The 25,751-nt window shown below is 47.3% G+C and overlaps 1 protein-coding gene across 2 annotated transcripts in view; it reads right to left on the reverse strand.

Moving 5' to 3' along the window:
• Positions 1-2,654: 2,654 nt before the first annotated feature.
• The window catches only part of Srl (sarcalumenin), a 42,805-nt gene continuing 19,708 nt past the window's right edge, over positions 2,655-25,751 (reverse strand). The window contains exons 2-7 of one of the 2 annotated variants that reach the window (XM_076937304.1): positions 20,629-21,969; positions 17,883-17,984; positions 16,487-16,582; positions 10,637-10,753; positions 9,385-9,618; positions 2,655-6,148 (exon numbers count right to left, since the gene is read on the reverse strand). In XM_076937304.1, coding sequence (XP_076793419.1) covers positions 5,337-6,148; positions 9,385-9,618; positions 10,637-10,753; positions 16,487-16,582; positions 17,883-17,984; positions 20,629-21,969 — 2,702 coding nt within the window. In that variant the 3' untranslated portion in view covers positions 2,655-5,336. The remainder of the gene's footprint in view (positions 6,149-9,384; positions 9,619-10,636; positions 10,754-16,486; positions 16,583-17,882; positions 17,985-20,628; positions 21,970-25,751) is intronic. The other variant, XM_034507423.2, reaches the window with a different exon arrangement.

The raw sequence follows: 25,751 nt of genomic DNA on the forward strand, positions 1-25,751 counted from the left end.
AAATAAAATGATTCAAAGCACTAAATGACCACTCAAAACCTCAAGCAAATCTTCTCCAGTTTGAGAAAAAGGCTTGGGGTCAGAAAGTCATCATTACCTAGTGTGACTCTGAGCAAATAACCCAGCCTGAGCCATACAGGGAGCTGGGTGTTAAGTAGAAGTCTAACTCTCCCATTTACACATGCCTTCATCCTGGCCACTCTGACAATCAGTCTCATCACTAAAATATGACTAACCATAGTAATAATGACTACAGTTTACTGCGTCGTGTCTGTGGGTCATGTCCTATGTAAAGTCAAGCACATTCCATGCCTGAGCCATTGGTTCCCCACCACAGCCCTGGAAGGAAGGGACTGACAGTATCTCCATTTTATGAGTAAGGAAACTGAATCACAGTTTAGTCATTTGCCCAAGGCCACCTTGTAGCCCAGAACTGACTCCAAGCAGTGTGACTACAGTGCTTTCTGGTTTTTTTTGTTTTTGTTTTTGTTTTTGTTTTTGTTTTGGTTTGGTTTTCCGAGACAGGGTTTCTCTGTGTAGCCCTGGCTGTCCTGGAACTCACTCTGTAGACCAGGCTGGCCTCGAACTCAGAAATCCGCCTGCCTCTGCCTCCCAAGTGCTGTGATTAAAGGCGTGCACCACCCCCACCCGGCATTGTGCTTTCTCAGCTTCACTAGCCTGCTGCCTCCCTACAACAGAGAGTTGTGAAGATTAACTTAAACAAGGCACATAAAGCCTCAGCATAGCAGGGGACACACAGATAATGAGATCAGCCCCTGTGTTAGCTGTAAGTATGGTTTTGTCTACAAGGCTGAAGCAGTTTCTGGCACAAAGGAAATTCTCTATAAACACTCTTTTCCTGATGGTCAGTCCACATGCTGGGTCCTATACACATTGTAGCAAACAGACCACATCCCAGAGTGCAAGCAGATGTGGGGAAAGTTCCCTTTTATGCTTGAGAATTTTCCTTAGGACAAGACCTGCTGGTCACACCTTTCCTGCATACAGTTCCAGGCCACTAGTCAGGTTTTTCTGTTGTCTCCTTATTGCCTTTATGATCTTCTAGAGAACAATTTCTTTGTATTAGGAAAAGTCCAAGCTTTATGCCATGTCACTGAGGGGGAATTGGCATTAAATATTGGCAGTACCTGTGAGATTTCTAAGGCTAAGACACACCTGCAAAGCCTCGTTCTTTGAATGCCTCTTCCTGAATCTCCATCCTAGGTGACCCATCCAGGTACACACACACAGAGTCACACATACACACACAGTAACACACACACAGTCACACACACACAGGCACACATACACACACACAGGCACACACAGTCACACACACACACACAGAGTCACCTTCTCCTTCAGCATCTATTTATTCATTCCAGTGCATACAAGTAAAGGGTTACTGGGTTACTGTGTGTCCAACACTGTCCTAGATACTTAGGCATTTTTGGCCACAAAAGCACACATTTCACCAGCTTCTCAGTTCCCTCAGACTTCACTTGAATGCTTTTTTGAGTCCCGTGTGTGTGTGTGTGTGTGTGTGTGTGTGTCCTTACAAATATTCTTTCCTTTCCCATCCCTCACATTTCCTGACTATGTTTAGAATGGCCTTTGGTTCTGCCTCTTCTACTTTCTGTTTCTTTCTCAACTCCCATAATGACAACCCTGAGTTGTGGAAAGAACAAATTTGAGGGAGAACTTAGCCTATTACATGTATTTCTCTTTGAAAAAGACCTTGTTGCTTGCCTTCCATCTTCTAGGGCAAAGCTCTGTGTTTCTGCCCTAGGCGAGAGAGAGAGAGAGAGAGAGAGAGAGAGAGAGAGAGAGAGAGAGAGAGAGAGAGAGCAGGCTGCAGCAGGTGAGCAGGTTGGGTTGTTCAGTTGTTCAAAGCAGACCTACATCAGGTGAGCATGGGAGAACATGGCCAGATTGTCCAGCCCTAGGATCAGATGCTCCCAAGCCAGAGAACCCATGGGCCTCAGCCACTGACTGGCACTCTTCCTGGCATAACTGTATGGGTGTGGCCTAGGCACATGGGTCCTGAGCTCTCTTTTGGGTTCTTTCCAACCAACCACCTCTTTCCCAGAGCTCGTATCTTTCCCTTTCAAACTAGCTCTTCAACCAGGTTACAAATGCTCTTGGGAGTATCCCAGAGCAGAAAGCTTCCAAATTAAAAGAGTACTGCTCTTTTCAGGACACCAGAAACTGCAAAATGTAGGTTGGGTACTGGGTCAGGGAGTTAAGACATGTTCAAAATACACATGCCCACACCTGTAGAGGAGTGGACACTTTTGGGGATAGCTAGAGGAAGGTGATCATCCTTACCGTCACAACAGACCTTACTCCATCGTAGCCGCAGAGATCATGAGCTATATAATAGTGGGCGTAAACCAATTGGTACCACTATCTGAGCTGCTTCTGTGAAGGATCTGCGGGGTAGACATTTCTAGTAAACCCTATTCAAAAGGGCTACTTCCCTGGATGTTAGCAATAATGAACCAGGTCCTGCAGAGGAAAAGGTTCTTTGGGTTGCCCATCATACAACGTTGGGCCTTGGCCTCTATACTGCTGCTGATGGACTGGGTTATCTTCCATACCAGGAGGCTAGGTGCTGAAAGGAACTACCAAAAGAGGCTCCAGAAAACACGCAAAACAGGGGCAGATATTTATTAACTTCCAAACTATCGCCCAGAAACTTGAAAATGAATATACTGGGTGCTGGAGAGATGGCTTTGCGGTTAAGAGCACTGGCTGCTCTTCCAGAGGTCCTGAGTTCAATTCGCAACAACCACATGGTGACTTACAACCATCTGTAATGGGATCTGACGCCCTCTTCTGGCATGCAGGTGTACATGCAGACAGAGCACTCATATACATAAAGTAAGTCTGAGAGAGAGAGAGAGAGAGAGAGAGAGAGAGAGAGAGAGAGAGAGAGAGAGAGAGAGAGAGAATACTCATTCACCTGGCTGGAGACAATGAAGAAAGCAAAGGTAGTGAGGAGAGATTGGAACTTTATTGAGACATTCTCCCTGATGAAGCCAGAGTGGAAAGAACCCTGGAAAGGTCAGCCACTGTTCAGGCACAGACACAGATGTTCCCCTCAGGAAATCTCTGCGTCCCACGTTTCTCCCGGGATGAAACTCCCTCCTCCTAGAGTCAGAATCCTGCTCAACATCTTTCTCTGCAGAGCTGGGCAAAGAATGAGTGCTAAAACCTGTGTGACTGTCAGTGGCCTGTGGGCAGGAGAGGAACAGAATGGAGACGAAGAAGAAATAGATGGAGAAAAATCCAAAAGGAAGGTACTACCGATAAGGCGCCTTCCCCCAAATGCAGATACTGTAAGAAGTCATTGGCCTTACTTCATTCACCTGCTTCCCTCTAAGCATGCAGGCACCGACAGCTAGGACAGAATCCATACAGTTCAGCTTTCCCTCAGTTTTTGCATTGAGAAAAACAGATTTGCCACACAAAACCCACAGGCATGAGGGGCATGAAGGAGAAGGATGGGAGGGACAGTCTCTCCAGAGAGCACATGATGGAGAGAAGAGGGGAGGAGTTTGGGAAGAAAAATCCAAGACAGATGGCAGCTCATCTACCCTGGTCACCAGGCTCCATGGATAACCCTTATGGGAGGAACTCACACCTTGGAAACCCTGTCCTGGCAGCTCTGGAGCTTTTGATTGTGGCAGGTCCTGGGCCCTACATAGAGCCAAAGCAGCAGCCTTCCTCAGGAGTGGGCACCAGACTGCTAAGAATTCAGAGAAACACCGACTCCTCATCAGTGGTAGCCCCCACTGGTTACCAATAAGCTTATGCTACCTACTTGATCCTCAGAAAGAATAACTTTGGCTCAGCCTTCCTTCCCACTTTCCTTCTGTTCCAGATGACACCCTGCTGCTGGTGGATCCCAACCCATGTCTCACAGTCAAGGCCCCCAGGAGAGCTCGCTCCCAAAAAAGCATCTGGCTGTGCTCAGAGAAACCCCTCAAGGCAGGCTGAACCTTGCCTGCTCCATCAAAAATCTCTTCATCCTCCCAGAGCTTCTTGCCTCCCCTGCACTTCAAGGTGGCAGTGTATGTGTGCCATGCAAGGATATCAGGAGTCCTCTCTCTGTGCTCTCAAGTCTGTCATCCCCCTGGCTGTCTCTTGTACAGTGGTCACACTGTCCAAGTGCACACTCACTGGTGTTTGAAGGTCCTGACTGTCCTGACTGAATTCGGTGGGTATCTGCAGAAATTCAAGTTGAACCTGAACCTCTGACCTTATCTGGCACCAATGCCAATGCCAAGGGGCTGGTACTGGTTCTGATTCTAGGGACTTTTTCCTCAGTTGGAAGTACTGATGCATCAGGGAATGGAGAAGAAAGGAAAAGAGAAACCATGGTTCTGGGAACCAGAAGAGACATGTCCTCTGTCAAGTGCTCTCACAGAGAAGCTGTAGAAACAGCTTCCCCCGAAACTTGGGAGAATGTCTGTCCAGAGAAGCCTCAAGGACTAGGAGCAAGGTCTCCATTGTCCTCTCTGAAACCCAACATCTCTGTGATCTGAGCTTTCCAAGACATGCAACAGACAAAGACACACTGCAAACCAGTTAACCCCCTGAGCCCTTCTGGTACCTTCACGTAAGTCATGTAAGGAGAGAAAGTACTTGGATACATCACCCACTCACCCTTCTTTTAGAGACAACTAAGTGTCTGAGCTCTCCAACTGGGACATCAATGAAATGATATTTGGGGAGGCAGATCAACACCCTAATTTGAAAACTCCTGCTTTAGTTTTCTGGATGCCCCCACCCCTTGGGAAAAGAGGGAGACGATCCCAACACTGGGCTCAAAATTCACAGAGATCAGACTCAAGAGACTGTCTACTTCTGAAAATTAACCCAAGCTTAGGAGGGAGCCAAGGAGGGACAGGGGTCGAACAGAAGCTGTGTGTGAGAGGAGCTGACACGGAGCTGAGAAGCCTCCATTACTCAGGAAATTTCCACTGAGTTTAGCTTATTTAACCCTTATTATCTTAGTATTCATTAGAATTTAGCTGCTCTCTGTCCCTCCAGGACAGGACCCAGGAAAAGCAAGGGAAGCCGTGTAGACTGACTTGGCCTGTGTCAGGCCTTCTAACTGAAGCAGTAAGACAAGCACACTATATGATTCACAGTTACCACTCTCCTCCCTTAGAACCTTCCCTGATTCACCAGCTTTAGTGAGCTCCCAAATCTCCAGTGCAGACTGATTGTTGCCAGTATGGCTCAAAGGGTTAACAAACCAGGACTTCTCAGACAGTTAGGACACAAGCTTATTCACCACTGGGGACCCAAGAATCGCTACACAGAAACTAGTGCTTCTTGTAGCGATTCTTTGGGGTCTCACCACAGCCTGTTTTGTCACAGTTAGGAGCACCTGGATTCTTCCCAAGCCCAATGCTCCCCAGAAGGCTAGGGAGCTCCTGTGTGATGGCTCGCTCAATCTTCTCCAGGAAGCAGCCCCCCATGTAGGAGCACTGCTGAGACAGGAGTTTGAAATTGGAAATGGGGTTGATGCCAAAGAAGTCCTTATAAGCCTCACGGTTGGGAAGGTCAAACTTGCTGACGTTGGTCTTTGCCAGGATGGTCTTGAAAATGTAGAATTTATCAGGATCTTCCACAATGTCCTTAAAGACCAGTTCTCCATCACTAAAGAAGGTCATTTTGTCCTTGTAAGTCTGCAGATAGCGGTCAACTAAAAGGGCGTGAATTCGGACTCGGATGGCGTGCTGGCGAATGAAAGCGATCTTGTTCTCTAGCCTGTTCTCGATCACCTGGTTCAGGTCTTCCAGGAGAGAGATCTCTTCTTTGAGGAACAGTTCCCGGTGGGTATCAGGCTTATAGTCCTGTGGCCAGAAGGAGCTGACATAAACCCGTGGAGGCTCTGTGACATTGATGAGAGGGGCCAAGCTCCAGAAGAGAGCTCCATACACCCGCATGAGCATTTGTGTGGCCAGGTTGTCAGCCTTGTTCAAAATGATCCTTATCTGGGACTCACGGCCCTTCAGTTGGCGGAAGAGCATCTCCAGCTCCAGACCCACATCCAGCTTGGTGGGGTCAAAGACAACAAAGATGAGGTCGGCTCTGTCGATGAACCACTGACACACATCGTTGAAGGGGTAACCTTGGGGGAAAAGGAATGAGGAGTCAGGCTGAGTGGGGTACACAGAAAGCCCTTTGCACCTCCTTTCAGTACCAAACTACTGTATGGGCTAAACAGAGCCATAGCACTGGCTGACCTGGATCTCTAAAGGTCAGGGAGCACTATCTCTTGCTTTTTGTCAACCTTCAATCAAGAACAGTCTGATCCCTAGTGAAGGGAAGGTTTTGTCCAGAGTGGACATTTGTATGCAGCATGTGGTAGTATTCTCCTGTAATCCCAGCACTCAGGAAGGCAGAGGAAAGAATGTCTTCAGTTTAAGGCTACGCTGAGCCACATAATAAGACTGTGCTTCAAAAACAGCAACAAAAAGAAAAAAATGGGACTAGAGAGATGTCTCATAGATTAAGAATGCTGACTGCCCTTTCCGAGGACCCAGATTTAGTCCCTAGCACATACATGCTGCTCACAATCGTGACTTGAGTCTCAGAGGAACCAGCTGCCTCTTCTGGCCTCTGTGGACACCAGGCATGCATGTGGTACAGCCATACATGCAAGCAAAACACCCATACACATAAAAATAAGAATGTTCTTACTTTATCTTATTTTTAGTTTTTGAGTCAGGGTTTCTCTGTGTAGTTCTGGCTGTCCTGGAACTCACTTTGTAGACACAGCTGGCCTCATACTCAGAGATCTGCCTGCCTCTGCCTCCAAGTGCTGAGATTAAAGGTGTGTGCCAGTACCACCCAGCTAAGAAATAATAAAATGTCTAAAGGAAAAAAAAAAAAACAAGTGATTTTCCAAATGTCTGAAAGATCTAGAACAATGGCAGAGATGTTGAAAGGAAGAAATCAGGAAGCTAGAGGAGACAGGGTGTGTGTTTAAGGGAAAGAATTGTGTGGTGAGTGTTGAGCATCTGCCATGACCTGAACTAGCATTTTAGACTTTGCTATAGGCTAGCCAGATGGTACCTGCTCTTAATTTCTTGTTCATCAGCTATAAAATTAAAAAAAAAAAAAAAAAAAAAAAAAAAAAAACAAAAAAAAAAACAATAATACCAAAGCTGACTTAGAGACTACTGTGCTAGGCTGGTTGTGGTGGTACCTAACTTTAGTCCCAGCAATCAAGATAATCCCAGCACTCAGGAGGCAGAGGAAGGAGGATCTCTGTGAGTATGAGGCCAGCCTGGTGAGTGTGAGGGGGTGAGGTTTACTGTGTTGTGAAACAGTAAAACACCCAGCTAGGTCTGTAGTCACACGGGTGCTCATCACATATTAGGTCTTCTCCCTTGTTTCCTTGACTTTCTTATTTACTAACAAGAAGACAAGGACTACCACCATGATGGCTATTCATGGCTATTCATGGTCGTCTACTTGACTGCATATGGAATTAACTAAAACCTGGGCTGTTAGACTCACCTGAGGGACTTTCCTTAATTAAATTATTTGAAGTGAGAAGACCCACTTTTAATCCAGATCTTTTAAGGTAGAAAGAGCCACCTTTGAAATCTGGTACACACCTCCTGCTGGCAGCCTTTATAAAGAACATGGAAAAAGGAAGCTTACTCTCTTCGCTGTCTTGCCCTCCATCTGCCTGCCAATTCTATTCCTTCATTTGCAATAGAGCCTGCTTCTTTAGGATTCCAGTGTATAATGAAGACCAGCTGAGACAACCAGCCTGGTAGACTAAACAACTACTGGATTCTTGACCTTTCTGTTGGTAGATAGCCATTGCCTATAACCCACTCTTATAAATCTTAGATAGATAGATAGATACATAGATAGATACATAGATGACAGATAGATGATAGATAGATAGATAGATAGATAGATAGATAGATAGATAGATGATAGAGAGATAGATGACAGATAGATGATAGATAGATAGATAGATAGATAGATAGATAGATAGATAGGTAGGTAGGTAGATAGATTCACTCTATAATTTCTGTTCCTTTAGAGAACCCTGACTAATACAACAATTTGGAGAACACTGATTTTTTTATAATTACCAATCAAATAATGTATAAAGTTATCTGATTGATAATAGGGCATAATAAGGTTATCATTAACTATAAGTTACATTGTTACTAATAAACCAGGCCTAGTTATAACCCAGATGCACATCATAACCATACACTGAGATTTGGTTACTATGACTGCCCTGTTTAGGACACCTGAGTGCTGACATCCCTGTGCCATGGCAGTATACCAATGGCCTATGATATAGCCTCATGCTTACCAGGCCCAGGATAGCAATCCCCTGCCCTCTGAAGGCAAGAAGGGTTCTGGGACACCCAACAAAGGTTTAGGCTAAAGCAGGCCCAACAAAACAGATATTAGGAGTAAGAAGAGATGTAGGCCGTGTTCAATGGAGAGTAAGCCCAAGCCCCAGGTTAGCCAGAATTCAAATATAATTCACCAGGATACAATTAGTCCAGGCCCTCCACTATTCAGGAACAACTGGGCACCCAAAGACAACATGTTCCCAGCTTGGACATCTCTAAGATCTTACTGAGAAGACCAGCACTCCCCCTAGGAAAATACCGGCCATCTCCAAACTCCTTTAGGAGGCAGAGAACAAGACATTCCAACCCCCAAAGTGTCACCACAACCACAGTGAGAAGCAATGGAGAAGAGAATGCATCTCTCGGTCAAGAAAATCATCCTTTCTCCTCTGCTAGCCTACCACCCTCTGTTGATCACACTGTCCTAAAACAGAGCTCTTGCTATTCAGAAATGGTCTGTCTGTCTCTCTCTCTCTCTCTCTCTCTCTCTCTCTCTCTCTCTCTCTCTCTCTCTCTCTCATGTGATGGTGAGGGTGTGCCCATAAGTGTGCATATATTGGCCACAGGAGGATGGTAGGTATCTTGCTTTACTGCTTTCTGTCTTATTTCTTTAAGACAGGCCTCTAATCTTGTTTGGCTAGGCTGGCTTGGCCACAGAGCTCCAGGGATTCCCTGCAACACTGGAGGTTAGGCACAGGCAGCCTTGCCTGGTTTTTTACATGGGTGCCAAGGATTTGAACTGGGGTCTCGTGCTTTCAGAGCAAGTGGTCTTTCCCACTGAGCATATCCCGTCCCCTAAATTACCTCTTTCTTTTTTTGTTTTTGTTTTTCGAGACAAAGTTTCTCTGTATAGCCCTGGCTGTCCTGGAACTCACTCTGTAGACCAGGCTGGACTCGAACTCAGAAATCCACCTGCCTCTGCCTCCCAAGTGCTGGGATTAAAGGCGTGCGCCACCACTGCCCAGCAAATTACCTCTTTCTTGTTGCTTGCGGTTCTCAATGATGCCTGGTGTATCCACAAAAGTGACTCGTTCTAGAAGTTTGTGGGGAACCTCAATGCCAATCAGCTTCTCCAGAAAATTCTGGCCAAACTTTTCCAGTGGTGAGAAAGATCGGGCACTGTCAGCAGCCATGACGATGCCCTCGATGGTTTTCAGCTTGGGCCCATGCATAAGGACAGTGAACTCAGAGGTGGTAGGTTCAGCACCTGCGTGCACAGATGGAAAAGAGCAAGCACTGAGGAGCAGACTCCTGCAAGGGCTGTGAACACACAAGGAGTCTTGGAAAGGACTTCCACAAAGATAGGACAGGTTTGCTAGGTTCCTGCCGTCTCACTTTTTAATTATGCCAAATACACAGAACATAACATTTACCATGTTGATCGTCTGTAAACCTACCGTCCAGTAGCGTTAAGTATATTCACGTTCTCATGCAGCCAGACGTCCTCATTCTCCATTTCCAGAACCTTATCTTCTTCCTACACCAAAACTCTGTCTCCACTAAGTAGCACCTCCCCATGCCTCTTCCCTGGCAACATCTACTGTCTTTCTGTCTCTGAATTTTTCCTATTGTGGCACCTCATATGAGTAGAATCAAACCGTATCTTCGCTTTAGTGCTTGGCTTGATTGTTTTCAAAGATTATCCATGTTATGGCAAGGATGTATCTGATGTGTTCTGACAGCATACATGGTTCATTCCTTTTTATGTGTGCAAAGTGTGTGTGTGTGTGTGTGTGTGTGTGTGTGTGTTGTGTGTTGCATGGTACAGGGGTGGAAGTCAGAGGACAGACAACACTGTGGGTATCCTAACCTACCTTGTTGGATGCAGAGGAGATTGGCATGGCTGCATAGGTCACGTTAGCTGGCGTCTAAGCTTTCCGGGACTCTCCTATCTCCATCCTGATCTCCCTATAGAAGTTCTGCAATCTCAGATGCATGTACACCTGGCTTTTATATGGGTGCTAGGGGACCTGACTTCAAGCCCTCTCCGCAGCCCTGCCACATTCCTTTCCATTGTATGCACAGACTACATGTTGGTTATCCCTCCACCCAGCAGTAAACCCTTGAGTTGTTTCTACTTTGTGGCTTTTATGAATAATGTTGCCATGGAGGTGGCAAAGCTTCTGGTTCTTACATGTTATTTTTACTAATATTATAAAGGCATACAAGTGCTTTAATTTTTCATCCGCTTTCTCAAAAAAAATGTTCACCCCCAAAATGTTCACCTGTATAAAGCTGGTATCGAGTATCTTCTAACCCAAGGAGGTAGTTTATCATGGTGGATTTGCCAACACTCCACGGTCCCAGGAACAGCACCATTGGCTTGGAAGTAATCTCCCCATCTGCAGACAACAGGAATTAGAAACAGAAGTGAGCTAACATCAGCTCTTACTTGACAGGCGCAGCACGGTTCTCCAAAGCACTCGGCATCCCCTTCTCCCTCACTGTCACCCAGAGCTTGTGGGGTTCTGTGTGGATCTAACTGCACAATGCTCAGGGGTACTTATCTTGCTTTATAAGAGCATTCACTCCAAAAACACCAGGAGCCATTGTTTTGACCTTTTCCAAATCCTTGGTACATCTGCCTGTACCAGGAGGACCTGGGTGGATTGAGACCTGGAGGCTCAGTGCTCATGCTGGGTACAGTCTCCTGGCTTAATCTAGAGAATGTCTCACAAAAAGGACAGAACTTCCACACTGAGAAAGCCTGAAGTCTGCTACCTGGATCAGTAGTAAGAAAGGACATGAAAGAGACATATACAAGGTTGAGCCATCCGAGCTCCAGGCTCCGCCTGTTTGCAGCGCTGTGGCTTTCCTCGGCTCTTCACTGTGGCTCCTCAAACCCTTACCTCAAGCTCAGACGAGTCTCTTTAGTCTATGACAAGTCTCCCAGGGTCTGAAACCAAACACCGAAGACTGGGAATCCTTAGATTCTTGGGCCCTGAGACCAAGGTCCTCCAAGATACCATGCTAGGAATCACACCCTGCCAAGGCTGCCAGGGGTGTGTGAGGGAAACAGAGTTCTCTAGTGTTCTCAAAAGCAGGGATGGGGTTCAGGGGGTACTCACTGGCAGAACATTTGCATAGTATGTGTGAGGCTCTGGGGTTAGTCCCCATTACTGCAAAAATATGAAACAAAACCAAATATGGGCAAAGAAGCAGGTGAGAGCCTGCAGACAGAGATATGGTTCTTATTGCTGCTTTCTGGCCTCTAAGTTCTTTTTTGAACCAGCTCCACTAAGCACCTGTGCTCTCCAGACTTTTGTCTTCCTGAGCTGCAAATAGACCTCAAAATATAGTCCTTCTTCTTAAATTTCTTTTTTATTTATTTCTTATAATGTTGTATAATGTCTTGACTCAAAAGTCTGAAGTACAAAAAGCCCCGGTCTGTCTAGGCATAACACCCTCTCTATTAGGTGGGTTGGAGTTTGGTTTTCTTTTCTATTTTCTTTTGAGATGAGGTTATTATTTCCCAGGATATTCTCAAAGTCCTAGGCTCAAGAATCACAGTGATTCTCCTGCCTTAGCCTCCAGAGTAGCTGGGACTGTCTATATTTGTGTACCACTACCCTGAACACCAATGCTAATTTCTGCCATTTTTCAGCTGCCTTACTGTGTATAAGCCATGTTGTGTATGCCACAGTCCCTTATTTTCTGTACAGTGTATAGTATAAATCCCTTCTGTACCTGGCTTTTGGATGTACTGGTTTTGTTCCTCTGGGAGTAAAGCAAAGTCCTAACAGATGATGTCTTCTACAGGGTGAGCACAAGTCCATGAACTGGCCCTTCCTTCTTGTGTGTAACATACATGAGAGGCGCTCGGCCTGGGGACAGGATGGGTAAGCAGCGCAAGAGGGTTATGTAAGACAGAGCTTCAGGTGTTGCTATTCCAACTCTGCACAGCAGGGGGCATCGTGGGCATATGTGGGAGACCAGTAATAAGCTTCAGGGATAGGGGTCATGCAGGAAGCTGGCAAGACATTAGGACAGAGAAGCTAAATCCAGAAAGGGAAGCCAGAAAGGGAAGCCTTTGCTGAGAGCCAATCCAGGGGCAGCTGGCAGGCTCTTGGCCACTGAGACTTTAAGTTTGGAGTTTCCCTGGGAGGGTCATGCCACTCCTGGTGTCAGAGTAGGGAGAAAAGGCAAGTACAGAGGACAGAAGAAAGCCAGCCATTGGCAGATTCTGTAACCTCATACCAGGTCTGCACATGCTCTAAGAAGCAGTACAGGGCGACTGGCTCTTAGGCTTGTAAGAACAGTAATAGGAACTGACAGAACAGGGTGTTTACTCCCTGGGGAAAGAAACAGAATCATAATTCTGACAGTGGCCAGAGCAACCAGCACTGCCTGGGAATTAGGTTCCTTTTCTGTACAGTAGGGATATATAAGCCCTCAGATACCACAGCTACTCAATGGGCATCAGGGTAATATGGCAGTTGCCAGGTGGCACAGGAAGAGATCTGTGATGTAATTCACAGTGAAGACAAGGGCTGGGTTATAGCTCCCTAGTAGAGCACTTGCCTAGGATGCTCAAGGCCCTGGGTTCCATCCCCAGAACTGAAAAGAAAAAAATAACAATTATGAAAGCTTTAAACCAGGAGGAAGAGTAGCTGTGGATACAGATCAGTGACAGAGCACCTGCTTAGCGTGTCTAAAGTCTGGGGTTGTATCCCCAGCACTGAAAAATGAGTAACGCTTTTAAAGATGGCAAATCATGGTCGAACAAGAATTCTCTGGTATGTTCTTGTGAATACAGATTGGAGTATTTCAAGGCAATTTTCTAACAATGGTCAAAATACTCAATTCTAGTGTTCTACAATAATTTTTAAACATGTACTTGTGGGGCTGGGGTATACCAGAGGATAAATTATGGGAGTTGGTTCTCTCTTCCCACCATACAGGTCCAGGGATTGAATTAAGGCTGTCGGGGCTGCAGGTACATTTACCCACTAGGTCATCTTGTCAGCCCCTCTACTGTACTATTTTAAAGACAAACAAGCAAGCAAAACATGTCTTACATGCCGGGCAGTGGTGGTACCTTTAATCCCAGCACTTGGGAGGCAGAGGCAGACTGATTTCTGAGTTCAAGGCCAGCCTGGTCTACTGAGTGAGTTCCAGGACAGCCAGGGCTACACAGAGAAACCCTGTCTCGAAAAACAAAAAACAAACAAACAACAAAACAAAACAAAAACATGTCTTATAAATATCTGTACACAAAATACATAGTGATTATGCTAGTGTTTGGAATGGTTTAGTTTTATTCAGATAGCTTCTCACTCTAAAGCCTATGGTGGCCTGAATTCATTCTGTAGCCCAGGCTGTCTCTACTATTGCCTCAGCCTTACAAGTGCTGAGACTATAGGTATAGCCACTATGCCCAGTTTTGGAATATTAGATATATGTGTGTGTGTGTGTGTGTGTGTGTGTGTGTGTGTGTGTGTGTGTGTGTGTGGTGTGTGTGTGTGGTGTGTGTGTGGTGTATGTATGTGTGGTGTGTGTGTGTGGTGTGTGTGTGTGGTGTGTGTGTGTGTGGTGTGTGTGTGTATGTGTGTGTGTGTGTGTGTGGTGTGTGTGTGGTGTATGTGTGTGTGGTGTGTGTGTGGTGTGTGTGTGTGTGGTGTATGTATGTGTGGTGTGTGGGGGGGGGGGTGTGGGGGGTGTGTGTGTGTGGTGTATGTGTGTGTGGTGTGTGTGTGTGTGTGGTGTGTGTATGTGTATGTGTGTGGTGTGTGTGTGATGTGTGTGTGGGGTGTGTGTGTAGTGTATGTATGTGTGGGGTATGTGTGTGGTGTATGTGTGGTGTGTGTAGTGTGTGTGTGGTGTGTGTGTGTGTGTGTGGTGTGTGTGTATGTGTGTGTATGTGTGTGGTATGTGTGTGTAGTGTGTGTATGGTGTGTGTGGTGTGTGTGTAATGTGTGTGTGGTGTGTGTGTGTAGTGTGTGTGGTCTGTGTGTGTGTGGTGTGTGTGGTGTGTGTGTATTGTGTGTATGGTGTGTGTGTGTGTGTGTGTGGTGTGTGTGGTGTGTGGTGTGTGTGTAGTGTGTGTATGGTGTGTGTGTGTTTGTGTGGTGTGTTTGTGGTGTGTGTGTGGTGTATGTGTGTAGTGTGTGTGTGTTTGTGGTGTGTGTGTGTGGTGTATGTGTGTAGTGTGTGTGTGTGTGGTGTATGTGTGTAGTGTGTGTGTGTTTGTGGTGTGTGTGTGTGTGGTATGTGTGTGGTGTGTGTGTGGTGTGTGTGTAGTATGTGTGTGGTCTGTGTGTGTGTAGTGTGTGTGTGTAGTGTGTGTGTGTGTATGGTGTGTGTGTGTGGTGTGTGTGTGGTGTGTGTGTGTGTGGTGTATGTGTGTAGTGTGTGTGTGTTTGTGGTGTGTGTGTGTGTGTGTGGTGTGTGTATGGTGTGTGTGTGTGGTGTGTGTGTGTATGTGGCGTGTGTGTGGTGTGTATGTGTGGTGTGTGTGTGTGTGGTGTTTGTGTGTGTATGTATTATGGTGTGGGGGAGTGTGTACACAGCTTGGTATGTGTATAGAGGTCAGAAGGCAGCTTGCAGGAGCTGACTGTCTCCTACCATTTGGAGTTCAGGCACTGAACTCCGGCCGTCACACTTGGATGCAAGTGCTTTTACCTGCTGAGCCATCTCACCAGCCCCATTTGTTTGTTTGTTTGTTGTTTTTTCAAGACAAGATTTCTCTGTGTAGCCCTGGCTGTCCTCAAACTCAGAGATCCACCTACCTCAGCCTCCAGAGTGCTGGGAGTAAAAGTTTGTGCCACCACACCTGGTTCCCCCCAACCCAAAAACAGGTTTTGTTTTGTTTTTTTCTTTTTGAGCTCTGGCTGCCCTTGTGTCACTATATAGACCAGGCTGGCCTCAAACAGATGTTTGCTTTTATTTTTTAAATTATAGCAAATGCAAAGCACCTATTGTCCCTTAGGCATTGGATGCTGGTTGTCCAGAACCTGATGTATTCTTAGAAGACAGAACCAAGAAGCTTCAATAAAGGATAAGGATGAGTCATGCATGCATGCACATACATGTATACATATATATACATATGTGTATACACATATGCACAGTTGGAATAACATGGTCCCATGTATGTAAGAAGAAAAAGACATTTCTGTGTTCATAGATATAGAAGAAATGTCTGGAAGAATCTATCACATCTTGTAGTTTTGAGCACTATAACAAACTGTGATAGTGGGTTGTCTCTGGGAGTGGAATTGGATAAACTGGAGATCAAGAAACAAACTGTGTGTGGGGAGGGGGTGATGTGGTGTGATATTGTATTTTGGGGACAGGGTCTTGCCATGTAGTAGCCCAGAACTCGCTGTGTAGCCTAATCTGTTGTCACAGTTACAATTCTTCTGCCTGTGCCTCCCAAAATCTTGGTTTATAGTCATATGCCATCATGCCTGGCTTTAGTTTTCAATTTATAGTATTTTATGTCATTTGAAAACAGTTGAAACAAGTATGTCTTACCTTATTATTTTGGAAACCAAGTTTTAAAAGAATCCAGAGCCTATCTAGGCACAGTAGCATATATGAAGAAATCCAGCTCTCAGGAAGCCAAGGCAGGAGGTGCTGAGGTTCAAGAAGTTCAAGGCCAGCCTGAGCTACATGGTAAGACCTTGCCTCAAAAATCATCATCATCATCATCACCACCATCATCATCATCACCATCATCATGGCCATCAGCACTATCATCCAGGCCCTCAGGAGGCCTCCCAGAAGGAACATAAGGAGGCAAGGAGTGATCTAGGTCACATGGAAGCTGATGTAAACAGGGGGCCTGGAGGAGCTCAGGAGGGACCACACAGGCCTTACTACCCTGGAAGTCAAAATGCCTACTGCTGAGACAAAGTGCTTAGCAATGAAATCTCTCTGGCAAACTCTTATGGTACTGAGTACTCACTCCTGTAGGAGAGGCCACTTCTCAGGCCTGAGTCCCAGTGCTCCACCCCTCAGGAAGGCTCAGCTCCTGGAGTCCTGGCACACACGGACCTCGCAAGCCTATGTGCACACCAGTGTGGTGTGAGTGGGTAAAGGTGAGAGCCTGATTCTGGGCCATGATGCTGTACCTGTGATCTCGTGCTGCCGAAGCTCATTGTACTTGTAAGACTGCTCCAGGGGCTTGATGGACGTATGGTAGATCTTCCGAAGCCGCTGCAGCACCGCTGGGGAGAGGGGCAAGGGATAAGCTTCAGGCAGGGCCACCCAGGCTGCTCCTCTGCCTACAACAATCTTATTCTCTCTCTCCCTGGTGAGAAGAGCCATTGGCAGCCACAACTGTGAAGTGACTGTGCTTGGGAAGGAGCTGAGCTGGTCCACAACCTACCCTCAGAAACCCTCAATTCTAAGGCAGTCTTCCATCCAATCTGAAAAGTCACCTGAGATATTTTAAAACAAAACAAAATAATAATTCTTGGCCAGGCACTGTGTTATACACTTTCAATCCTAGCATTCAAGAGACTGAATAGCTGACTTTCTGTAATTTCAGGGGTACTGTGGTCTACATAGCAAGTTCCAGGCCAGTCAGGTTACATAGTGGGACACTATCAATAATAATAACGTTATTATTATTGCTGTTGTTGTTATTATTATTGGGCAGAAATTTGGCTTGGTAGGTAAAGAACCTACCTAGCATGCACAAGCACAAAGCCCTGGGTTCAATCCCTAGCACCATAAGAATAACAACAACAACAAAAATACAAGTAAGGTGTGTCACCCCTATAATCTCTACTAGGGAATTAGGAGTTCAAGGCTATCCCCTGCTACTTAGGGAGTTTGAGGCCAACATGAGCTAAATGATGGGTCTCAGGAAAAATAAAATTGAAACACTATACTCTCTTCCTCACTTCAGCGCTGGGTCCAGAAAACCTAGGTTACCTTCAGCCTGACTGAAAGCTCTCTCCTTGGGAAATGAGAATCTTATGTCTTTGTCTCTGTTTATGCTGCCAAGGTCTAGAAGGTAAGGAGGCCAGATGCCTGGCAGGCCTAGGGCACAATGCTCCTGGAGAATTCAGACACGCCCCATGTTCTGGGGGAGCAGGAACCCAGGGTGCAACTGAGAGCTTTGGGGTGTGTGTAGCACACGAGGACACTGTAAGGAGTGATAATCAGGTTAGCACAGTTCCATTCCTTGCACGGCTATTCTCTGGCTGTCTGCCAGGAGCAAATTGAAATATTAATCTGAGCGTGGCTAGTTAATCAGTTAAGAAAGGATAACAAGCCCCCACTGAATCCTTGGCTCATTACAGGGGCAAAGCAGAATAGGAGACACAAAAGAGCTTTGTAAACCAAAATCCAAAGCAGCTAGGATGAACTCGTATTACCGTCCTTCCTGCCCAAGGTGGTGGGGTACGTCCTACAGGTGGTGGCTCTGAGCTTCATCTTCTGCTCCGACACTGTGCCCTCTAGTTGGTTATCCCCCAGCCTCAGACCTACAGCTTTGGAGCCCGGCTCCCTTGCCGTTACCTGAGTAGTCATCAGCTGGCTTGTCCTCACTCAGCATCAGGGTCTTCTCAATGTGGGAGCGGTCCCTCATGGGAGCCTCTTCACTCACATCCTCAGCCTCTTCTGAGAAGAGAAGCAGACAATGTGGGGTCAGCAAAACTAAGCCAGTAGTGCTGCAAGCCTCACAGAGACGGAGCAGGGCTGTGCCTCCTGAAGATGCAGAACCAAGTCTCCAAACTGAATGAATTTTAAAGGTATACACAACTTTTAAGACCCATGCTCTGTGTGTTTGTGTACTTGCTAGTGCACAAGAGTGTGCATGTGCCTATGTTTGTGGGCATGTGCGGAGGTCAAAGGTCAACCTGTGACGTCATTCTTCCAGATCTATCCACCTTGTGTACTTATCTGCCTTTTATTTTTGACAAGGTCTGTCACTGGCACCTAGGGCTCACCAATTAGGCTTAAATAGCCAAGGATCTGTATGTCTCTGCTCACCAGAGTTGGGATTATAAATGCATACCACCACACTCAGCTTTTTCTGTGAGTACTGGAGATCAAACTCTGGTCCTCACAGTTCTGAAGTGAGCATCTTATTGTCTGATGGTTGGTTTGAGTGTCAACTCACCACACATCAGTGTCCCTGAGCCTCATTCATCCTGATTCCCTTAATTAATGTAGGGGCCCACCCACTGTGGGTGGTGTCATTCCTAGGCAGATGGGCCTGGGCTATATAAGAAAGCAGGCTGAGCAAAGCAGAGGGAGTAAGTCAGTAAGCAGTGTTCCTCCACGGTCTCTGCTTCAGTTCCTGCCTCTGCTTCCCTCAAGTGGATGGACTGTAACCCGTAACCCAAACGACTCCCTTTCTTCTCCAAGTTGTTTTGGGTGTTCTATCACAACAGAAAACAAACCAGAACTACCACCCCACCCCATTTACTGTATTTATTTTTTTTAACTGCATTGAGCACAGAAAGTGGTGTCACACGCCTATAATCTTAGCACTTGAAATACAAGAAAAGTGAATTTTAAGGTCCAGGCAGACCCAGGATGGATAGAAAGACATTGTTTCAAAAAAATAAAACAAATCAGACACCTATCACATATCAAGTGCCAAGTGTCATGCTGGCAATACAGTAATGCCTACACAGGCTCGGCCCCTGGCCCTGGGGAGTTGTCCTACAGTCTAACGGGAATGAGCTGATGAACTGTCTTTAAAACATGTGGTAATTTTGAGTAGTAAGGAAGCTATAGTGGCTTTGGGGGTCTAGGAAGAGTATCTGCAGGTTTAGCAGGGGAAGCCAGAGAACTCTTCCCTGACATCTGCTGTTGAGCTACAGTTAGTAAAGAAAAGAAAGTGGTTTTCCATGGTGGGCCACATAGGTTGCCTGACAAGGAGAGGGCTGGGTGTTCCAGGAGCTGACTAGACATCTTTAAAGACCACCACTGGGATTTGCACTTTATTCCAGGGCAAAGGGAGCCATTGGGATATTCCACTCACACGCAAGAGCAACTGAACAAACATCTTATCAGAATAGCACTGACTGAAAACGAGTGGAAGGAGCCACTGTAGGTGTGTGACTGTATGTGTATGTGCTGACAGCCACCAACAGGTCAGCTGTCCCACTGACCAAGCAAACAGGAGATGCCCATAACTGATGAGTCCTGGGAAGGATGTCGTTCATATTCCCTGGCCTCTGAGGTCACTCGTTTCTAGCAAAGCTGTCTATTCAGGGATCTAAGAGTAGAAGAGTTGTAACTTAGGCTTGTGGGTAGAGGGAGGCCAGTGTCTGCATGCCTGACTTGTGCCTCCCTTAGGCAATCCCTATTCCCAGATCCAGATATGATAAGGAAAGCTTACTGCTTGCAGTTCTACCTCCTTGTAGAAAGAATAAGTACATAAAGAGAACACAAACATTAAATTCTATAAGAAGCCAGGTATGTGGTACATGCTATAATCTCACAGCATTCTAGAGGCTGAGGCTAGAGAATCAGGAGCTCAAGGCCACCTTGGCCATTACATAACGAGTTCAAACCCAGCCTGAAATGCATAAGCTCCTGCCTCAAGCTGGGAGGGGAATGGCTTTAAAGAAATCTGTAAGGAAGCCATCTGGAAAAAACTGAACGAATAACCCAGCCTCTGCCCCAAAGTCCAGTTTCTTCTAGCCACACACATATCACACGAGCTCTGCAGGTCCTAGCCACATCACCCCTGACGCTGCCCAATGGCTCAGCCCCTCTCCTCCTCCCTGTCCTCAGAGGGCTGCTCTACTCTAGAGGAGCATTTGAGAGCAGTTGGAGGTTGCAGTCAGCCTGAGTTCTCACCTCATGATTCTGACCCCTTGATTCCTGACTTTTATACCTCATGTAGGAGGTCTTCAAGAACAGACTTGGGTTCTGGCACACAAGAGGAGTGCCTGTGGTTCCTAACCTGCCCTCCCACTCCCTACACTTCCCTCCACCAGCCAATCTCAGGACCATAAGCCTACCATCAGTCCCTTGTCCTTAAGATTGATCCACACCTAGCATCCCTGAAGAGGAGTCTCTTTGACCCTCACTCAAAAATGGCCAGGTCCTTCTGGAGCCTCTTGCTAGACCCACCTACACTGAAGGTAAGCAGCTAAGGAAGTGCCTCAGTGGACTCTCTGGACTGATCTGAGGGCCAGAACTAGGCAGGAGTTCTCCCACCCACCCTGTTTGTCCCACAGTGTACAGGATTTCCATAAAGAATGTTTGGGCTAGAGATTCTTTGCCCTGAGGAATTAATTCCTACCCCGATGAGTAATTACAGGATTCCCTCTCCCTTGCTGTCTCTCTTCAGATGCCTCTGCTTCTGTGTCCTGGGTCTTGCTGCCCTCGGACCCTGAGTTCAAGTCTTCCACATCAAGCTGGACCCCTTCCTCCTCATGTCCTGTGGCTCCTGGTGTTGTGAGGGGCTCTCCAGCCTCCGCAGGGGTGCTCCCTTCTTCTTCTTCTGAGCTAGCTCCGTCACCACTGTCTTCTACAGACTCTTTAGATGGAACTCCTTCATCCTCACTTCCATCTTCTTCACCACCCTCTTCTTCAGAGGAGGCCTCAGCCAGGCCCTCCTCTGACATCCCTGACACCTGGTCCTCAGGAGGGTTGTTCTCTGTCTCTCTCTCCTCAGAACTCTGGGTGTCCTCAGACTTTCCATCAGCCTCTATAGCTGAGCCAGCCTCCAGGGTAGGTCTAGGCTCCTCCTGTTCCTCAGCCTTCTCCCCAGATTCTGTATCCACCTCAGCCTTTGATTCTTCTGCACCTTCTTCTGCCTCTACTCCAGAAGATGTTGTATCAGAGACTGCATGTAGGCCTGTGGGCTGGTGATCAAGCCCTGGGATATCTGTACCCTCTGACTGCAGGGAGTGGGCCTGGGGCTTGGCCTCTGCTCCCTCCCTGGTTTCTGCAGCCATGTCAGCCTCCGATTCATCTCCAGCAGGTATGGCATCCTGGGCTCCATCTAGCTCTGTGGATTGGTGATGAGACCCTGTGTTGTCCTCACCTTCTGCCTCTTCACCCTCTATGATAGGAGAGAACTGGGTGGCTACAGACTCTGCTGTCCCTGCTGCTGCCTCTTTCATAGGCCCATCTCCTAAGAGTCCCTGTAGTTCCTCAGGGACCCCACTACTTCCCTCTTGTACTTCTGCCTCTGTGCTGGCAGCCCCCTCTGTGGGGAGCCCCATCCCAGCCTCCTCCTGTCCTGGTTCCTCTCCAGAACTCAACTCTGGCCTCTCTTCTTCCGGCCCCCCAACCCCTCCTGGAGGAAGGGTGCCTGCTGCATATGGGTCCTCCTCTTCCTCCCCGGGCCCTTCGACATCCCCAGGTGAAGCTGACTCTGCAGCTGAGGTATTGGATAGGCTAGCTTCGGATTCGGAGCCCTGGCCGTTGGCAGTGGAAGGCGCCCCTGCAGGGGTCTGCTCCAGGCTCTCGGCCTCCCTGCCGTCTGGGTAGTGAAGGAGTAGGTTCTTGTCTCCGGGGGCCGCATCTGCATAAAGCGCCCTTTCTTTCTCCTCTAGATTTGCGTCTCCAGCAGAGAAATGATTCTCCAACAAATTGCCAACATCTTCTGTGCCACCCGAAGCAGAGACTTGCAGTTCTAAATGATTAGAACATGATTGGTCAGTTCACAGGGTTGGCACTGCCCTGCTTCTCAAGAGTCTGTATCAGTCTAGCTCCCACTGCAGGAAGCGCCATGTGTGCCTGGTGTCTGGGGTTATGCCTCCCAACCTGGGTCCTCTGGATTACCTGCCTCCCTCCAAGCCTGTAGGGCCTACAGAGTAGGGAGTTAAAGGATTGACCTGCTGTCCACCCCTAAGGGTGTTAGTTACTGTAGTAACCCAAGAGCTGCCAAAGCTTGACCCTGACCTTCAAGTCTTTCCCCTGGGTCCTAATGACTATATATGGATAGAAACTTGAGTGAGCCCTTCCAGTCCTTCCTCAACCTTGGAGCGGGTATGGCACGTGCCACCAGGCTCCTGAGGAGATATTCCAAGATAGGACAAATGCGAGTGCATTCCATTCCTTGTCAGTTCCTAGAGTCATTAACCAGCATGCTTTTTATACTACTATCAGCAAAGGAGTGAAAACAGGTGTTTGTAGGCCAGATAATCTTAGGTTACAAAGCAAAGTACTTAGGGGATTACTTGTGGCTCTCAGCTTTATTAAGTCACACATCTAACCCTGTCCCCTTAAGGGCAGGCATTTTCTGGCCTCTCTACCTCAGATTAGGGGAAACTGGGCCTGAGGAGGAGACATCCAAAATGGGCAGGGCCTGGGCTTCCCAGTGGCCTCAGCCAACCCCTTCTGAGGGGATCCCCTTCTAAGGTCCTGCAACTGTACCCACAGAGCAGAGGGCACAGGGAGAACAGAGCAGCAGGGGTCCAGTCTACACCAGAGACACCAAGAGTCAAGTTGGGTATTTTTGGAAAGGAGGGTGGGAAGCAAGGCTTGGGCTAGCCTTCTGATCTTCTCTCCCAATCTGGGATCTGCTTAAAGAGGAGGCCTGCAGGGACCACTGCAACCCCATAGGAAGGGGCTATGGGGATATGGGCTCCCCACTTCAGTGTGACTAAGACTTCTCTATCTCTGTGCTGGAAAAGGACACCCTCTCTTAGACAAAGCCTAGTGTGTGCATCGCCTCCTTCATTGAAATAAAAAACCTTCATCTCCAGGTACCCTACCCCTTACCATGGGTGTTTTCTCATTAACTCCTACAATTAATTGGCCAACTGTGTCAGTTCCTGAAGCTCTGGGGCACTTATTATAGAAGAGCCCTATATACAAATGTATAAAACTTTACCCCAAGAACACTAGTATATGTGACTATTTATAAGCTCGTTCATCTTGTCTGGAAGATTCTAGATCTAAATTAGTAATGGTGTTTTGCTTTGCCACAGTCACATGGCCACCATGTGACTAAGAGGTGACTAGAACACAGAGCTGCCAACTCCTAGTTCATGATGTTTTCAGGGAACACAGGAACCTTCTGATGGAGATCCCAGCCCCTGTGATGTTTTCAGGGAACACAGGAACCTTCTGATGGAGATCCCAGACCCTGTGATGTTTTCAGGGAACACAGGAACCTTCTGATGGGGACCCCAGCCCCTGTGATGTTTTCAGGGAACACAGGAACCTTCTGATGGGGATCCCAGCCCCTGACTACATCTATCCCCTTTCCAGGATTATGTACCTAGCTCCTGAGTAGCAGAATTTGTGTTTGAATTGTGTGTTCCCAGTGCTTGTGACCCTTGGATGCCCTACAGAACGTTCTAGAAAAAGTCTGCATTTACATGTAGGTACCAGTAAGAATTCCACAGTTCCTTGGTCACAGCAAGGGTAGCTAAATTGCCCCCAATTCCTTCCCTTGCTTATCTAGCTCCTTAGTCCCCAGGCAGGAATTTGGTTTAACCTAAGGAGAGTGACAATCTTCTGGGTAACAAGATGTATAAATATACATGAGAAACGTTCACATAATTATTTGCCATGCCAGGCAATAGGAAACATCTCAGTCTCGCTTTAAGACTTAAGAGTTACTTGCTTCTGAAAAACAAGTATTACTTATGTCTGTTTTATAGGTGAGAAGACTAACATTCTGGGCCTTACTGGTGTCACATAGCTAATAACAGGCTGAGGACCTTTAGAAAGGCCTGACCTCTGCGCAGGGTTATCACTACTCAAACTGTGGCCCAGAAACCAGCCTCTTCCTGAGCATCGCCTCAGAGTTCTCTGGAGACAGAGATCTCAGGCACCAGCTAGGACACATGGATCAATGCACAGAAAACTATGGATCAGGAGGCTCTGGTCTCCACCACTTCCTCCCCACAACCTTCTTATGGTTTTTAACACATGGAACCACCTTGTTCTTGACTCTCAGTTCCTCCCCTTCACATTTAAATGATCCAGGGTGCAGCCCCAGCAACAACAACAACAACAAAAATTTCTTCAGTAATCCCAGCACACAAACCACTGCAGCTTCAAAGAAAAATTAATTTTGACCCCAAGGCTTCTGCTCCCAGCCCTTCCACATTGAGAGGATCCCCACTGGGAGCTTCCAATTGGGGTAGGCTTCCAAATTCTGCCATCTTTCCTTGGAACAGCGCTAGTTACTAGCTGTTTCTCTGATTAATCTAACCCTTCCAACAGGCTCCTGTTGCTCTATGATGATGAAGATGTTAGTGATGGCGGTGGCGGTGATGATGGTGATGATGGTGATGATGGTGATGATGGTTGCAGTGATGATACTGAGCTAAATAGATTCTAGGTCTGGGTTCTTATTAAATTTCTGATATTCTAAAAATAAACTCTTGACTCCAATGAGAGTGGCATGAGGAACCAGATGTTGAGGGGTTACCCGCGGCCTTCAGACTGCTGTGTTTCCACTTTTAGATACTGGACTATGTGTGTATATACCTTGATACCTCCCATCTTTGGTTTTTACCTCTTAGATCCAACCTGCCCCTGAATGTCTGCTAAACAGTTTTGAATGAAAGAGTGATGCCCCCATAACCTTCCTTCTCAGACTAAAACTACTGCTCTGGCAGGAATACATTCAGGGAAACCATCTGTCCTGTTGGGGCTCCCAGGGTCAACCTGAGGAAGCACTAGACCCGAGTCTGTTTGGGAGGCACATGTGATGCTCAGTTCCTTGAGACACGAGGACAGTGTCCTCTCTTTCCTCCCTCCCCGGCTTCTTGCCAGCCCCTGTTGGTGCCCAAAGGAAGAAGGAAGAGGGACGAGAGGGCACAGAGGATCCCCGGTGGGCTGAGTTCTGGTGGAATGAGTGTGGTTCCATATCAGGAAGTGAAGTATCGCACTGTATGAACCACTGCCAACACAGCCACCTCTGCTCTGGCCAGGCCTGAGCACTGACGTCAAGGCACATGAATAGCAGGCCCCAGCTCATCTCCAGAGGCCCATGGGAGGTCCAAGCACCTGACATGCTGAGCCCCAGCTTCGCTCACACTCAGGCACAGCCTGGCACAAGCACTACTACCTCTTTCTGGACAGCCCCTACCATCAGCCCTCTTGGGGAATCTAAGCTTTTTGCTGCTTTACCAACCCCTGATCCTAGCAGTAGCTCCCACATACTGCTGGGTTCTTCTCTTTTCTCCCCAGAGTCAAACACCCTAACTCTGCTTCCTCTACTCCTCCCTTGTTCCACAGCACCTTCTATGGACTTGGAGAATTGGTGAGCTTCCAAGGGCCTATGAGTCCAGCTGCATAGGAGGAGGCTCTGGCCAAGGAGGGGCTCACGGGCTGGCCAGAGGACAAGGTCAGGCTGGGACAGAGCCCTGATCTGTGGCCTCCAGTCTAGTGTTCCCACTGAACCTCGGAGGTTACCTGCTTGGGTTCCAGGAAGTACCTGAGGGGAGAAGAAGA

Source organism: Arvicanthis niloticus, chromosome 6, assembly GCF_011762505.2.
Source record: "Arvicanthis niloticus isolate mArvNil1 chromosome 6, mArvNil1.pat.X, whole genome shotgun sequence".
Classification (NCBI taxonomy): Eukaryota; Metazoa; Chordata; class Mammalia; order Rodentia; family Muridae; genus Arvicanthis; species Arvicanthis niloticus.